The sequence below is a fragment of the Pundamilia nyererei genome, unplaced genomic scaffold (genome assembly GCF_000239375.1).
Source record: "Pundamilia nyererei isolate P.nyererei 1_Seehausen unplaced genomic scaffold, PunNye1.0 scaffold00159, whole genome shotgun sequence".
Classification (NCBI taxonomy): Eukaryota; Metazoa; Chordata; class Actinopteri; order Cichliformes; family Cichlidae; genus Pundamilia; species Pundamilia nyererei.
In genome coordinates this window covers 805,161-822,092 of record NW_005187560.1, presented here as the reverse complement: position 1 = coordinate 822,092, position 16,932 = coordinate 805,161, and the positions used below count along the sequence as shown (strand labels likewise).

At 41.6% G+C, this 16,932-nt stretch overlaps 2 protein-coding genes across 2 annotated transcripts in view; one reads left to right on the top strand and one right to left on the bottom strand.

Annotated features, from left to right (window-relative positions):
- ube2ql1 (ubiquitin conjugating enzyme E2 QL1) overlaps positions 1–9,468 on the bottom strand; it is a 15,798-nt gene extending 6,330 nt beyond the window's left edge. Inside the window, exons 1-2 of the mRNA XM_005745473.2 lie at positions 9,259–9,468; positions 7,568–8,534 (exon numbers count right to left, since the gene is read on the bottom strand). Of these exons, the coding sequence (XP_005745530.1) occupies positions 7,568–8,317 (750 nt within the window). The 5' untranslated portion in view covers positions 8,318–8,534; positions 9,259–9,468. The remainder of the gene's footprint in view (positions 1–7,567; positions 8,535–9,258) is intronic.
- Positions 9,469–11,914: 2,446 nt separating this feature from the next.
- med10 (mediator complex subunit 10) lies at positions 11,915–14,800 on the top strand. The gene is made up of 4 exons (XM_005745472.1): positions 11,915–12,220; positions 12,308–12,391; positions 13,577–13,679; positions 14,088–14,800. Exons 1-4 carry the CDS (start codon positions 12,099–12,101, stop codon positions 14,181–14,183), a joined length of 405 nt encoding a protein of 134 aa, XP_005745529.1. The 5' UTR covers positions 11,915–12,098; the 3' UTR covers positions 14,184–14,800.
- Positions 14,801–16,932: the final 2,132 nt, after the last annotated feature.

The window sequence follows — 16,932 nt, the reverse complement described above, 5'->3', positions numbered from 1 at the left end:
TGTGTGTGTGTGTGTGTGTGTGTGTGTGTGTGTGTGTGTGTGTGTGTGTGTGTGTGTGTGTGTGTGTAAGGGAGGATATGGAGGAAAGAAGAGTAGGCGTCAACTGAAATGATAAAGCTGCCTTTTCTGTTACTGGCAGTAAGTCTTCCCTGAAGAAAGCTGTGTAGGAGGATGAATGGAAAAAGAAACAACTCACTTAATGCTGAAAAACAAATATATAGGGAGACATTCAATGCCATGACACCACAGCCTGGACAAAGGTGTGACTCATACCAATGTCACTAGCTTTTTTTTTTAATGTAATACAATCACCTGAGAAACACGGGAGAACCACAAATTTGACTGCACAGTGGCTCTATGTACACTGGTCAAACTGTAGGTTAAATTTTGTGGTGATTCACAGGAAAATACTGGGTACTCTACACACTATGACACACTGCACCACTTCCCTTTACCCGTAGCATTGTTCTTGGCAGGGAGGCACCGAGACTTTCCACTGAAACCAATACTAACACAATTCCCTCACTTGGTGAGCGCCTCTGAATGCTAATCATGAACATTAATCCGTCAGGTATACTACGCTTCTGTGGAGTCAGTTTTCTGCAGTTAAGGACGGTTGTCATTGTTGTAGGAACATGACATCCGAGAGCCTGAACAAAGTGGCCGTTATCTTTTTTTTTTCAGTATTCCTTTTTCAGTCTGCTGCTTAATTGAATAGTTTTGGGAATTGGGCTCGTTTGAGTTCTTTCCAAGAGTAAAAAAAGAAGATTAATACTTCTCTGCATACAGTTTGTGAAGCAACAGCTAGTGGCTAGCTAGTTTAGCTTAGCACAAACACTGAAACATGCTAACATGCATCTTTAAGACCTCAGAAACTCACCAATTATCTTCCTTTTAATTGGTACAAAACAAATCAAATTCAAATTTTATTTGTCACGTACACAGTCATACACAGTACGATATGTAGTGAAATGCTTGGACAACTGCTCGTGACCTAAAGAAAACAAAAAAGGAAAAGGCTATGAGTGAGATAGGAAATAAATATGAAAAATTAAAAAGGGTAATTTTTCATATTTATTTATTTAACATTAATAGCAGGGGTGTCAAACATAAAGCCCGGAGGCAGAATCAGCCTGGTGAGCACTCCAATCCAGCCCAGTGGACAGCTTAAGAAAATGTGACGTGCATAGATTTTTGAAATTGTATTTTCTTGCCCACCCAACCCCGTTGCCAGTCATACTACACTACAGATAAACAATAAAAATATATTATAAATGTGAATATAATAACTACAGGACAGTCTGAGCAATAAATTACCAGAAGTTAGAAGTTAGTACTTGCAATAAACAGTCATTTTTGTTAGGGAATATGTTAGGAGTTGGGCCATACTATGCCAACACTTCATAGTAATTTACCTACACAAACACACACAAACCCTCTATGAGTTGCTTCAGTTAATATGAGTTACATGATTAGTACTTGTGGTGCTTTTTTAATTTGTGTGTTAGCAAAAAACATTGAGAAAGAAAAGCATTCATTTTTGGAGCTTGCATTCGACGTCGTGTTCCCATGTAGCACCGTCTTACTCAAGGAGCCAAAAGATATCAGGTCGTGCTACTTTTTCTGCCTCATCACCAGCATTTAAATTTAAAGGGGACCTAATGGACCTTTGGAACCTGTGAAAACGGTCATGTCCTTAAACAAGATGCTGAATTTAGGACTACACTTCTAAATTGCAAATCCAACATTAATTCTCAGCTCCCCTGACATCTGGTGAACCGTAACCGTGCGCCATGCATACTTGCTCGGCTATTCTGGGTCAATAAAGAATAGCTAAAAGGAGGTGAGGTGGTAACGCTGAATGATCTGGAGATTAGGGTTAGAGTTTCCATTCATGTAGCAACAGTGGCCTCATTTCACTGCGAGGCTTAGCGACACTCACTCTGCCTCTACGTTTGTCACTCTGTGTCTCCAGCAGACACGTTTAAAAAAACCTCGTCCGATTACTTTCATCAGTCTTGACATCGATCCCAATTAGAAATGTCCATTATGACAAGTCATTTAATCTCATATTGAAACACTTGAAATGAAGTCAGACAGCTGGAACCAAGGAGAATGCGGCTGATCTCATCTGAAGATTGAAGACAATCGTGAGTTTTAAAGCTGATTAGTGCTTTGGTAGAAGAAACTTTACCATCACGGTGAATTTTTTTTTCATTCCACTTGTTTTGAAGAACTGAATGCATGACTCACCGGGTGACTCACTCAGATGAGATATTATACGCAATGTTGCCTTGGGATTTGTTTTCTGTTTCTCTTTTACTAAAAAACACACTTTAAAGGACATTCTCTTCTTTTCTCAGACAATGGATCAACACATCCTTTAAAATGTAAAACAAACCAACAGGGTTTCACCTGATCAGCTCTCCCTGAAACCTGCTCAGCTTCCCTCTGCTGCCAGAGGCCTGAACACAGATTACCCAGGCTGACAAGCACAAATAATGTTCCGGTTGGCTTCTGTCAGGAAGGTGAGAGGTGTTATTCTCTTTTGAAATCACATGCAGACTCATTATCCATGCGTCCCGCCATATAGTTGCTGTCACCACATCAAAATGGCGGGTTACTTCCTTGGATGGATATGTTAAAGGAAACCGGCTATTGTTAAAGAGGTGAGATTACCATGGAGATTGATGGCAGAGCAGAAGCTATCCCAAAGTGAACTGATTGGCTTGGATGTTATGTGGAAGAATTTGTGAGCAAGTGAGCTGCTTTTGTGTGTCTGTGCGAGACGAAATAAAGAAAGTCTGCAGCCGCCAGCCTGAAATACTCAAAGCGCAAAGAGGAAGTGTGTGAATGGGAGACTGTGAAATGTACACTGGTGCACAAGTCTGTATTAAAGGTTTTTGACTCCAGTATGAAACAGGGAAATTGAGTATCAATTACCTCTATTGTGCTTGCAGTCATCTGGGAGAAAGTCACAGTGTGACACAGGCAGCGATGGACGGAGAGAGGAAGTAAAGAAAAGTCTGCTCGTGAGAGAACCAGTGGGCAATCAAATGGGTGTGTGCCTGTCTGGGTGAGTGCCCCGGGCCTATGCAGCGCCATGTCAGTGTTTATCTATTTCAGCTAAGCACTCGCTCATTGAGAGAGACACACTTGTGTAGAGTGGCTGCCGCGTAATAGAGATCAGTCAATGGGCAGACCAGGGAAGGCCCCAGTGATGTTGGGAAGCAGCTTTGAGGCCTAGGGGGGGGGGGATTACATAACACAGACATGTGCTAAAAAGTGTTGGGATAAACAAACGGGGATCAGTGCCATCAACATCATCCTCAAAGGGGAGCCCAGTGGGACTGATGGCGAGGTCAGTAAAGGGTAAATGATTGCTAGTTTCACCAGTCTGGGTTCCTCAATCTGCACAGAATCACACACTACGTAATGCAGGCAGCAGTGGAAGAGCGCAAATCACAGAAGACGGGATGTTTTAAAGGGGAATTCCCCTGATTTTACACACAAAGTTACGCTTTGTCATCACGGCGATGATGACAGATTCTGTGAAAACAGCATTTTCAGATTCCAGAGGGCTAAACAAACAACCTGGCGATGTCACCTGTGCTATCTGAGGGTTGTATAAGCCTAACACGGACAGCGGAGTAAAATATCTCTTGCTTGGAGAGTTCTTTTTCATAAATTATACATTTTTGTAAAATCCTGTGGTTCCCACATCTCTAGTAAAATGACATTAACAGTGAAACCGTTGGAATAGTCCTTTAATCAAGGTCTGCAAGTGAAGACTCTTATCATTTATCAATTATGCTTCAGTCCAATTAATTAATTGTCCAACCTTGACTGATTTAGTTAAAATAATGCAGGTTAAAACTAAATTTGGCAGCAAAATAACCAATCCTCTTTTCAAGAGCATGGAAACTGTGTAAAGGTAAATCCTTCATTCAACTGAAAAACCAGGGGGAAAAATAACAAAGAAATTCTCTAAACTTTTAAAAATGTATCCAGTACGTATGACCAGTACTGTGACACCCCTTGTTCCTTTTTATTTTGTTTCCAATGAGCCAGAATTTCTTATAAGTTTTTAAAGAGCTGTTGAGCAATAGTTCTCTAGGATTTCTGAAGTTCGTTTAAAGCTTTTCTTTGAACATCGGCCGCTTTTTCACTTATTTTCAGTCCACTTCTTATATCCGACCATTTTCAGAGGAATGTTTGTTTTTTTGTTTGTTAAGACATCTAACACTGGCCGATATAAATGCACCGTCGTTGTGTCTAGAACCAGTTTTAAATTGTGTCCTTAGGCACTTTGCTGCTATTAAAAACACAGCAATTTGTACCAATTTTTTTTAGTTAATGCTATTAAAAAATACCAATGGTAGCACAGATTGAGAAGCATAAAATGCTATTTTTGTACCAACAAGGTGATTCCCAAAGATCTATTAGCTGAAAACTTGACAAAGTTTGTATTGTCCTTAAAAAAACTTGTGAAAACTGTGTAAGTAGAGGACAAAAGAAGAAGTGATGGGCCTAAAAGACTATCTACAGCAGATGAACTGTATCTGAAAGTCATGTCCTTAGAAACTGGAAAAAAAAAATCCAGCAAAGACCTGACACAGGACACGAGGATTCAATTCATCCATCTGCTCTTCACTGAAGCCTGGTCAGAAATGGTCCAAGTGGAAGGTTTAGGCTGTCTTGAGGTTTTTTAAAATGATACACAAAAACAGTTCTGAAAATCAGTGAGAGCAGGTCCTATGTTGGTTCAAATCATCATCAACATGTACAGAGGTCAGGAGAGACAACAATGAGTCTACAGCCATGTGTAATTGTGGAGGCTCTGTTGTGGTTTGGGGGCTGCATTTCAGTCAGTGTGTGTTGGGAATCTTGTCAAAATTGGTGGAATTATGAATGTGGAAAAGTCAAATGAGATTTTGATTTGCGTTGCAATGGCCAGGCTTTCATCTGATTGGCAGTGACTTCAGTTTTCAGCCTGACAATGACCCAAACACACTGCCAGTGCAGTAAAAGTATACCTGGATAGACAATGGAACAAAATCAGGTGTTGGAGCATATGTGTTGTTATCCAGATTACATCCTTTTTCAGGAAAGGTTAAACGTGCCTCCAATCCACACCCGTAGGTGTAGTTGGTTAACACATTTGCCTTCCACGTAAAAGGCCCCCTTTTTAAATAATGGGAGGAAACACCCAAGAGGTCACAGGTTAGTGTACTACTCGTCCCAGTCCCAAGTCTTGATAAATGGCAGGGTTTCATCGGGAAATGCATTTGCCATAAAAACTGTGCTAAATCAAACATGCAAATCCATCGGCTGTAGGGACCACTTGGGAAATAAAGGAGCAGCTGAAAGGACAAGGCTTATCATACAACAAAAAAATAAGGAGGCCATGAACTGCAGAGGAGCTGACATCTTCACTTTAACCAAGAATGGGAAAACAACGGTTCACTGTCAAAACCACAGCAGTTGTTCTCCCCAGTTCCCAAACACTTACACAGCTTTAAAAGAAGACATGATGCAACAACTTTTTCAAAACTCACTGCTTGCTTTAAAAAGAGACATATTTTTTTTAAAAACAAAGTTCTCTTTTTATTTTTGTGTGTGCTGCATTTGGTTTTTCTTTACATTTTGCACAGTGACCCAGAGAAAGAGAAAATTTGGTGGAACTGCAGATTTTCTTGCAAATTAAGAGTAAAGGCACGTCTGCTTTGAGAACTTGCAAGAGAATGGATTATAGTACTATCGGTATACTGCCTGAACTCTACTACACAAACAGCAACATATCATTTACAAAATTGGATGTCATTACAAAAACACCTATATTAAGCTCGATTTCCCCCCATCCCAGCTGGTGTGATGGTGTGTGCATGTGTGTGTCTATGCTTCCTCACGTCTGCAGGTGGAGACACATGTATCTCTGTTGACTCTCAGCTCAGCACCGTGTCATTCGTGTATCCTCTAACACTAAAAATAGGGAGGAAGCTTCTAAACTGGCCTCATCACTGTTGTCACAGGGAACCGGTGGCCAAGGACAAATAAATATATCCTGTGTGTTTAGTTATTTATAGACACGTGTGCGTGTGTTCTGTCTGTCATGAGTAAGAGACCATTACACCTCTCTGAAAACTAGGACGGGGTACATGCAAGTGCCTGTGGAGATGTACAAAAGAGGAGAAGACACACACACACACACACACACACACACACACACACACACACACACACACACACACACAGGAATAATTAATCAATATTGTTTCCATTAGCAAGCCAGATAAGGAAGACACTGCACCATAATTAGGAGACACTGCAGAGCTGCAACCTCCTCTCATCAAGCAGTAAATCAAGATGTACACACACACACACACTGCAGGCCTTTTTTTGACCTCACGACCTCTCTTCATGACAGATTCTAAATGACCACAAATGACTCAGGAATGACGTTTTGTTATGTCATCAAAAAGGGGTTAGGGCAGGCCAATGCAGTGACAGTTTACATAAGGTTTAATACATCAGCAATGCCCCACTGCTGATTCCAAAACAGCCCGAGTCAGCGAGAAGGGGGGGGTAGAGTGTACAGATGAAAGAGCTGAAACGCATGAAAGAAAACCCGAATCTTATCTGGGAGGAGAACAGAATATCTACTCAAACTAAACGGTTAGAGCAGGCAGATGCGTTTAGAGATGCAGCCATTTCCGCTGGAATTGAAGAGCTGCTGCTGCGGTGCACTGAGGATGTAAAAAAAAAAACCCAGATTTGACAGGATTACATAATCCAGACACTCTAAGTCACTCAGGTCTACTAGGCAGGCAACCTGCCGTCTCTGTTTTGTTCATCCACTTATCTTCCTGCCCACCATCGCGAACGATAGATTAGAAAAGCCTAACAGGACTACAGAGTTGAGTTAGACCGCGTTAGAGCATGCAAAGAGACTTTTCCATCGCATGGGAGCGGGTCTTTGTTGTCAAAGGGTGCTATCACGGAGGTGATAAAAAAGGAAAAGGAAAAAGGGAGAGCACGGCGCAACTGCAGACGGAGAGCTGATGCATAAAGGAGAGACTGCGTGAAATGGCCGCAGGAAAATCACATAAAGATGAATAATATTGACAATGAGGGGTTTGCTCACAGCAGAGAGGAGGGGTGTGAGGATCTAAGACATCACAGCCATGCACTGACAGAAAATGACAGAACATGCTATAAATAGGCCGGATGTAGAGAATGAACACTATTTTTTAAATAGAATTATATTGTAGTTCGGTGGGGTGTAGTTCCACGACGCAATTAAAAGACAAATGTGCTAATTCAGCAATCTTTGTGACAAACATGCCTCGAGAAGCTGAAGCGGAGGCTGTTTTACGTTAGAAAACAAAGAATGGCCAAGAACACAGATTTTAAACTCTCTCTAAGTCTAAAAGCTGCTGTACCTGCGCGTAAAAGTGCCACAATTACGCACGAAACATCAGCATCAGTAATAGTAATAGATCTGCTACAGATGGTTGATGATATTCCAAGCAAGGACCCTCACCCAGCAGCCCCTGCTTCTCCTCACCTGTCCTTTTACGAGGCTGGCAGCAAACTGTCTCATGACGGCCTCCACCGTGTAGGCACTGGACCATCCGCGGGGGGTCAACAGCTCCATGCATATGGCCCCGCCGTCCAGCACGTAGCCGTTCTCCAACCGGGGCGTCAGGACCCGCATGAACGGCGGCGAAAAGGGGAAATTATCGGGAAAGGTGACGTTGAGCAGTATGAACTCTGTGCTGGTCTCCTTCATGTCCTGCCACAGCGCCGAGTCCTTGTCCACCTGGTGCAGCTTGACGTTCCAGTCGTACAGGTTGTCCTCCACCAGCTCCACCGTGATGAAGTTGTCTCCTAACCTCCTGATCTCCTGCAGCTCCTTCATCAGCCGTCGCGTCCGGACCTGGGTGCAGTGTTGCCGATGAGGCGGCAGCGGTGGTATCGAGGAGGCACTGGTAGCTTTACTGCCGCCTCCTCCTACGCCTCCTCCTCCTCCTCCTCCACCGCCGCCACCACCTCCTCCCGTCTGCTGCTTTTCCTTCGCATCCTTGACCTGCTTATCCTTGCCGGACGGCTTGTCCTTGCCGTGCTGGTCCAGCTTCCTCGCTTTAATCTCCGGAGTGCTCAGGATGTTGGTCTCGTTGGCGGTCTGACAGTGTTTGCTGGTGTTGTTTTTCTGGTTTCCTTTGCTCCCCTTTAACGAGCCCTGGTGGTGCTTTGGGTCCTCGGTGTCTCGGTCGTGCAGACGGATCAGACCGATCTTTCGCAGTAGGGTGGCCATAATTTTTTTTACACACTCACGTTGCTCCGCCGATCCCCCCGCACAGGGGCGAGATTCACCCTTTCGATTGTGTTCCGGGCTAAAAGAGACGACCTTTATTGATGCCGATTATTAACCTTCTTATACCGCAATCCCCCCTCCTCCGTTCACTGCAGCCTCAGGATGAACACAACCGGGGGGAGCCTGTGCAGTTCTCTCCTCAGTGCTTCATCTTCGACTAAAAGCAAAGAAAAACAGAGAGACAACAAATGAGTCCAGATGGACAATCGAATAAAACAGCTTTCCTCACACAGACCAGAGGAATCCAGTCATGTTTCCCACAAGTGGACGGACATCACGTCTGTGACTGCAGTTGTTCGGTGATAGGACGATGCGTTACGCAGAAGCACAGATGTGATCGTGTGGGATATTTTAAGAGAAAGCTGCATAGTATCCATATTACCATGTCAAAAGCAAGAGGCTGTATGAGGAAAATCAAAAAGCCGCAGAGAGCAGAGGTAGAAAGAAAAAACACGCCATTGCATTTCAAGGTTGCTATAACCTGATGTAATGGACACACTGGATCCCCACAGGACATGATATAGAATAGCGACTGTGGAAGATCAACACACACACACACACACACACACACACACACACACACACACACACACATATATATATATATATATATATATATATATAAGTAAATATGTTGACGTATGTTGACATTTTCGCTATAAGGACACACAAGCTGGTATAAACACTGTGGAATATGTTACCCCTCAGGCTAATTACCATGTCAACCAGATACAGGTCTCCATAAAGCCGAACCTGGGCACACTTAAAGTCCCGCACTATGCATAATAAAACGAATTTTCCTTTATGTGTGTACTCATGCCCACAAACAAACCCGACACTGCACACACACACATACACACAAAAATTCAGCCTGTTCTTACCGTGGTCTGCTGAAATTTCCGTTTAATGTCCCGCTATGTGTGCGTAAAAAAACGGAAGAAACAAAAATACCAAAAAAAAGGAGAGAGGGTTATACCATCCAGCTGATCCGCTGTCTGCGAGAGCTGCAGCGAGGAGGAGAAGGAGAGCCTTTGATGTGTGTGTGTGTATGTGTGTGTGCAGCTGCGGTAGCTTCGGCTTTAATGCAACCGAGGACGAGCCAGCCCCCGGTAATCCTTCTTCAGCCGGTCTGCTCTGCACCGGCGACGTTACATTTCAAAATAAAAGCCCAGCTTGAGGCAAACCGTGTGTGATCATGTATGAAGGGGTAAAGGCACCGTGTTCCAGCTGACGAGTGCCAGGTGCAACACAAGAAATCCGATGAACAACCTCGATTTATTATAGTCCAGCTTATCTGCTTTTCATGGTGAATTCAAAAGCAAGGGAATAAGGTGTGTGTGTGTGTGCGTGTGTGTGTCAATCCATTACAAAAATATAGGGTCGGGTTTGAGGACAGTTTTCAAGTTACTAAATATTCATATTTTTATTATTATATTCCAAATTTAGCCACTGTTATGCAATGCGTCGTATTTGTTATCACAATATTGCTTCTATTTTGATGGAAAATGGATTACTTCCTGGTTTATTTTGGCTAACTTGGTGTTGGTGCTGAGAGAGGAGAGGTTAAGGAGAAGGAAGATGCCAGGATGGTGTAACGCCTGCGTCACTGGCCTTTACTTTCACTTTATGGATGCCTTTTGTCCCCAGCTAAGTCAGCGCCAGGGTATTTTTACTCTGGGTAAAGTTGCCCTAAGCGGAGCTCAGCATTATTTCTGAGTGTAATCAGAGAAGACGAGAGTTTTAAACAGCTTTCTTTCGCTGTCTTCCTTGTTTTTGTGTGTGTGGAATATCTGGATCATGAGGTCATAGTGAGGTCAAGAAGATTCTTGTTCTTTCGCAAAAGTTTTAGGACCACAGATTCTGCATCGATTTGTTGAATGTGGTCAGATCTTTATGTAAGGGTTAGTTTTAGACAAACCGCCTGAGTGATCAGTGACAGCTGATTCTGGAAAAAATTAGTGAACCTCTGTGCTAATGATTTCTCCCAAGGCAACTTGAACTCAGGTGTTCCAGTTAGAAAGATGAGATGAGCTTTTTTGAGAAGCTCAAGTGTAAAATGAAATTAAAGACTATTACAGTGAAACAGAACAGAGCTGTTTTCAATGGTGTTAATGGTGTTGGGATCACTGTCTTCTTCTTCTTTTGGCTGCTCCCTTTAGGTGTCACCACAGAGGATCATGTGGCTCCATCTCACCTCATCCCAACCATCTTTTTTTTGTCACACCACCCCTCTGCATGTCCTCCTTCACTGAATCCACGAACCTCCTCTGTGGTTTTCCTCTTTTCCTCTTGCCTGGCAGCTCCATATTCAACATCCATTCTCCAGTATATCCACAATCCTTCCTCTGCACATGACAAAACCATGTCAGTTTTCCAAAGAAAATTATCCCCTATTATCCCCAGTTCCACTATTGGGATCACTGTGAGGAGTCAGAAGTATGAATTTTATAGGTGCATCATAAATGAAGACATTAAAAGACTTAATCGGCTTAAAAGAAAATCGGCTCAAACCACAGAATTTCTGTGACAATATTCCGTTTACAGATGAGACAAAAGTTTGTTTTTATTTGTTTGGAAAAAAATGCACAGCCCTTTGTTTGCATGGAAAAAAAAACACCTACCCCAAAACCTCATCACCACTGTGACGCATAGCGGAGGTAGCATTGTGATTTGAACTGCTTTGCTACCTCAGGAAGATCTGTAAGAAGTAATAGCCATTTTTTAAATGCTTATTATGGGGCTAACACAAAGACACAGATAACTACTCACACCTACAGCAAAGTTCGAATCACTAACAAGCATGTTTTTGGAAGCAAGCTGGAGTACCCAGGGGAACACATGCATTCACAGGGACAGAAAGCTCCACACAGAAAGGCCCCAGCTGACTCCAGGAAAGGCTTGCTGTGAGGCAGCACTGCTAACTGCTGTGTCAGGCTATTTTACAGTGGAATAGAATGCACAAAATTGAGTGTGAGTCTTTCTTACCATTAAGGAACTCTCCTATGCAGTAACAGGAAATGTTTTAAGAGTTTGTTGTTCCTAAAGACGGTTCTCTGTTATTAAAGTAGTGAGCTAAATTGCTTTTTCCAGCCTGTGCTGTGAATACTAAGTCATATATATGTAGATTGATTTGATTATTATTATTTATTTACTTTGTATTTTTGGATACCTGGGATTTTGATATGTTTGCCTGAATATAAAGTACTTTGGGTCAGCTATTGTTGTTTTAAAAAGGTGCATCTTTTTTGTTACTTTCAGTACAAGAATGATATGACACAGCAAAAGTACACCTGATTATTTGAGAAAATCTACAGCAATTTCAGTATACACTGAGCTGGGCAGGTACAGTATGAACAGAGGACATTAAACATCACAGAATACACAGCACTACATGCACCGAGTAAATGTTGTGTTTACCTAGTAGTGTATAAACTGTTTAAACTCCACTAAGATAATTCATCTGGTTTTCCTCGACAAAGAAGCTAGTCTCGCGACACTTTGACGCTTTGAGCGTCATTAAACGACAGTCTGCCATTGGTTGTTACCTAGGTAACGGAGCAATAGCCGCAGCGATTGGCTGAAATACAGCCGTAAAGCACTTCAGCGTTGAGGATGTTGTAGAGTTGTAGCTAACAGTAAACAGAGATTATCTAATAACGACAGTAATTTAAGCGGAGGCATTTTATGTGACATTTTGGTGGTTTGGTAACGATTAATTACAATGGCGGAAAAGTTCGATAACCTCGAAGAACACCTGGAGAAGTTTATCGAGAATATTCGACAGCTGGGAATCATCGTGAGCGACTTTCAGCCTAGCAGCCAGGCAGGACTCAACCAAAAACTGTGAGATGTGTTTCACTTTGCTGCTTCCACCGCTAAGATTTCGCAAATAAGCCCCGTGTTTACGTGTCCGGTCGTTTTTCTCTGCAGAAATTTCATGATATCTGGGCTCCAGGACATCGAGAAGTGCCGTCAGCAGCTTCATGAGATCAACGTACCCCTGGAGGTCTTTGAGTGAGTATAATGTGTGCCTATATTATTGTGTATGTCACCTTCTGTTACGTAAATATCTGTATTTTCGTTATATTTATGTTACTTACGGTGCAGTGCATACTAGGTGCCGACCACCGAGCTTTAATATCGCCGTTTTTGTAACTGGGCCAAACCCTATTTAAAAAGTCCTTGATTTTTAAAATGTAATCAATTGGTTGTATTTTGGTTTGCCTTACATGCTTCATATGAGTAATTCGTTATTGATGAGAGCCCCTTTTACATTCGGCATAATCTTTAAATTAATTATTTTTTCAGACCCATTGCCACAGGTGTATAAAGTCAAGCACCAGCTGTGCAATCTGCCTTTACAAACATTTGTGAACAAATTTGTCATTCTCAATAGATAGATTAAACGTCTCCGTGGTCAAGCAGGTGCATGCAGGCCTTACATCAGCAAACACAATAACAAACATCAGGTGAATTGGTGTACAGCACTTAGCCACTGGACTCCACTGTAGGAGTGGAAACATGTTCTGTGGAACAAATCATGCTTCTTTCTTGCAGTCGTATAGACATCCTGATTTTGGTGAATGCCGGGAAAACGATAACCAGCCTGATTGTTTCGTGCCAATTGTAAAGTGTAGTGGAGGAGGGATAAGATTGTGCGGTTGTTTTTCTTGGATCGGCCTGGACCCCTTAGCTCAAGTGACAGGAAATCAAAGTGCTTCAGTTTACCAGCATATTGTGGACAATTCTCCATTTCCAGCTTTGTGAAATTTTTTGGAGAAGTCCCTTTTCTGTTCCAGCATGTCTGTGCCCCAGTGCACAAAGCCAGGCCCTCTCATCTAATATCCAAATCTGACACACTCCAAAATCCTGATGGAAGCCTTCCCAGAGGAATGGAAGCATCCATAGCTGCAAAGGGGCACCACCTCCATATTAATACCTGTGGATTTAGAATGAGATGTCATAAAAGCTCCTGTAGGTGTAATGTGTAGGTGGGCCAGTACCTTTGTCCTTATAGCGTTTCAGTTCTATGCATTTGTTTTGATGCCGCTCTAATAACGAGGAATTTTTGATTACTAAAGTAAATATATAAACAAAAACAAAAATATCTCATTGCATCATTAAAAATGTGTCACATTTATTTGGCAAGTTCCTGGAGTTTTATCAAAGAAGGCTGATATATTGTATTTGTATTTGCAGATACATTGACCAAGGTCGGAACCCTCAGCTGTACACAAAGGAGTGTCTGGAGAGAGCCTTGGCGAGGAACGAGCAGGTCAAAGGGAAGATAGACACTTTGACGGTAAGAGATAGTTCCAGGGGCAGTGAGATTCCTCGGCCAATGACTTTTCAAGAATAAGCAGCGTCATCAGCACGTTTCACTGATTAAACAAGTGTGTTTAGTGTTTTAAAGATAAAGGTCCCATTTCATTGTACAAACAACCCTGTACTTGTTATACTGCTGTCTGTTAAGGCAGCCTTGCTGATCGTGATAAAATGATATCCTTGGACAAAGTGCTTAAAATATTTTTTTTTCTTCTGCTTCAGTAAAAACTCTGTCCCAGTTATTTGTTCACATAAAAAGACACGAGACAGATTTACTTTGGACAGTACTTGTTGGATCGTAACTCACTAGTTATTCTTTATACATAAAGTATTTATACATCAACACTAAAGCAACTTCCACTGTCATATTTCTGTTTTATTGCAGAAGTTCAAGAGCCTTTTGGTTTCCGAGCTCAGCAAAGTTTTTCCAGAGGAGATGGCCAAGTATAAGGCTATACATGGAGAAGATGCCCCCTCCTAGTGACTACTGTACCATGCCAACCCCCTCCTCCGACCTCCGACCTGTGACTGTTGAGATGAAAAGCCGGAGTGAAGATTTACCATGCAGGATGTGGCTGCCCGCATGAATGCTAATTGTTACTTTATGTATGATGTGATGCTGTCACCGATCCCGAAGGAGAGGGTGTAATTTTTGCTCGGCACCTTGATTCAGCCATTCCCCGTCCTTTCCTTACATTTAAACTTCACATTACAAATCAAAGGCAAGGGGAAAAGGATCAGTTGCTGCAAAGGTACACATTTATTCTCAAGCCTAATATTTTTCCAGGAAAAATAAACACACTTCCAAACCTCCTGCCTGACTCTGCTTTAGGGAATTTATCCCATCAGATGTACATATGGTCTATTTATACTCCAACTCTCTATGTTTTACAATGCATCCTAAACGTTGTTCAACATCTCTTTGTACCACACACAGTTCATGATGATTTGTATTAAGCTCAGGTTTCTACTGGCCGTGATAACTGAATGCAAATGCAAGGTTATTCTATGCCTGATCACTTAGGATGGTCAGAAATGAGTCTGCTCTGTATTTGTAACTTTGTATAATAACATTTGTAAATAAATGATCCTTTTGGATTTTTCGTCTTTTGTCTGTTTTGTTAGTTTGAGACATTTTGGGTTATAATTTTGTAGAAAATGTTGGAGCAAATTATGTTTTTATCTTTGAAATAAAGGCATCTTTATTGATAAATTTAAGTGTCATGAATACATTTTTTTTTTAATTGAAATTTTCTCATTAATCTGTAATCAATCAGCTTTGTGGAATTTGTCTTAAAATCCTGGGACTGCAATAAAGTACTAAAATGTGAGCAATTGTGTCAGTGGGACACGTGTGTGCACCTGTTAAAGTATCAGTGATGTCTTTGGAGTCATATCAAGTATCACTTCCAGAGCATCTTGTGCAACTACACGGCGTGGATAGGAGTGTCTGACACACGTACACATGCTGTAGAAGCAGACGGGGTGCGTCATGTGGCAGGTCGCAGCCCGACACGCCTCCTCCTGCTGGGGCTTAACCACAGCGTCACACCCTTGTGCCCCTGGAGGCCAATACTCTGAGGCTGAAGGAGGGAAATGAGCTCTGCTATTGGTTTGTGATATATGCTGCGGGGTAATACTGCCAGCCCTCTTTCTTCGCCAGCCATCCCTGCAGATTTCTCAACAGGTGTCTCATTTACTCAGCCTCCACTTTTTCAGGGCAGACAGTATTGTTATGCTGAGAACCCATTTCTGTTTGGTTTCTCAGCTTAAGATTGTTGTATTTACTGTAAGAATGACTATGCAAAATGCAATTTACTCATCGCAAATAATCATTGTTAATTCAGTTCAGTTCAGTTTTATTTATATAACACCAAAGCACAACAACTCTGTGATCTAACACTTGGCAACAGTAGGAAGGAAAAACTCCCTTTTAACAGGAAGAAATGTCTGGCAAGAACCAGGATCACACATGTTTGCTGAGGATATTGTAAAAACAGTAACATACGACGAGAATACAAAGGAAAGCATTAGTCACTTTATGCCTTGTTTAGCCAGTATTAACACAACAGTAGACAGATGATAACATAGTAAACTGTGTTGTTAAACAGATCCACTTATAAATGAGAAATGAATGTGTCCAAGGCTAGAAACTGTTATTACAGGTCTTTTATTTTTTTACTTTTTACATTTAAATAAAAGAAAAAATGTGGCTAAGGGCTTAATTCCCATGTAATTAAATGGAATTTCAAGGCATTTTATTTGCAATTTAAGTATAATTACATTCACCTACACATGCTTTTTTTTTTTTTACCTTTTTGACCTTTGTCAATTTTATTTGATAGATACAGTGGAGAGAGGACAGGAAAGCAGGAGCAGAGAGAGAAAGGGGAAGACATGCAGCAAAATGCCGCGGGTCGGTTGCTCTCAGCCATATCACTAATATTAGTTAAAATTTTAAGTAATGTCTAAGTTACTATACATGCATAAGTAGTACGTTTTGCATAACTTAAGATATTTAACAGGAAAGGAGACACAAATTCTTGATTTCTTCTATTTTTGAAGAAAAAACAAACAATATTTCCCCATCTTACCTGGTAAGTACGCCGCAATATGAATCTCGCACATTTACATCATTATTTAGCATTCGTTACTTTAATGGTATTCGTTACTACTTTATAGTACTCATTTAGTAAGTAAATTTACTTAAATGTACTTATAGCATAATTTTATTTTTGTTTCTTGTAAAAACCTGAAGTGTTACCTCTTTATTCTACTGTACTACTACTGTACTTTTGTAGGTAAATATAGTTAAATTTTAATTTCAAATAAAATCAGTGAAATTTGATTTAATTATAAGGGAATTACACCCCACATCAGGGCCGTATTATAAAGTGTTCATCTATTGAGTTTATCCAAACAGGCCCAGATTCAAAACACAGTCCACTTGAACGCCACCAATCAGCGAGCAGCCAAAGACCCAAACAGCTGAAACGTGTCCCTCTCCACAGTTCACACTGTCTTCTTCCCAATAATGAATATTTCTCACCACATGATCACAGCTTGTTCTCATATTATGAGATATGCTGAAAGCAAGTCCTAGGACCCAGCCTATCCTAACAAGGCAACACCTTCTCATCCCCGGATGTCACATAATGCAGTTTTGTCAGATGGTCCTGGCGGGGTCACTTCTGTTTGCTTTCACTTTCCCCCCAACCTGCTGCTTTGTT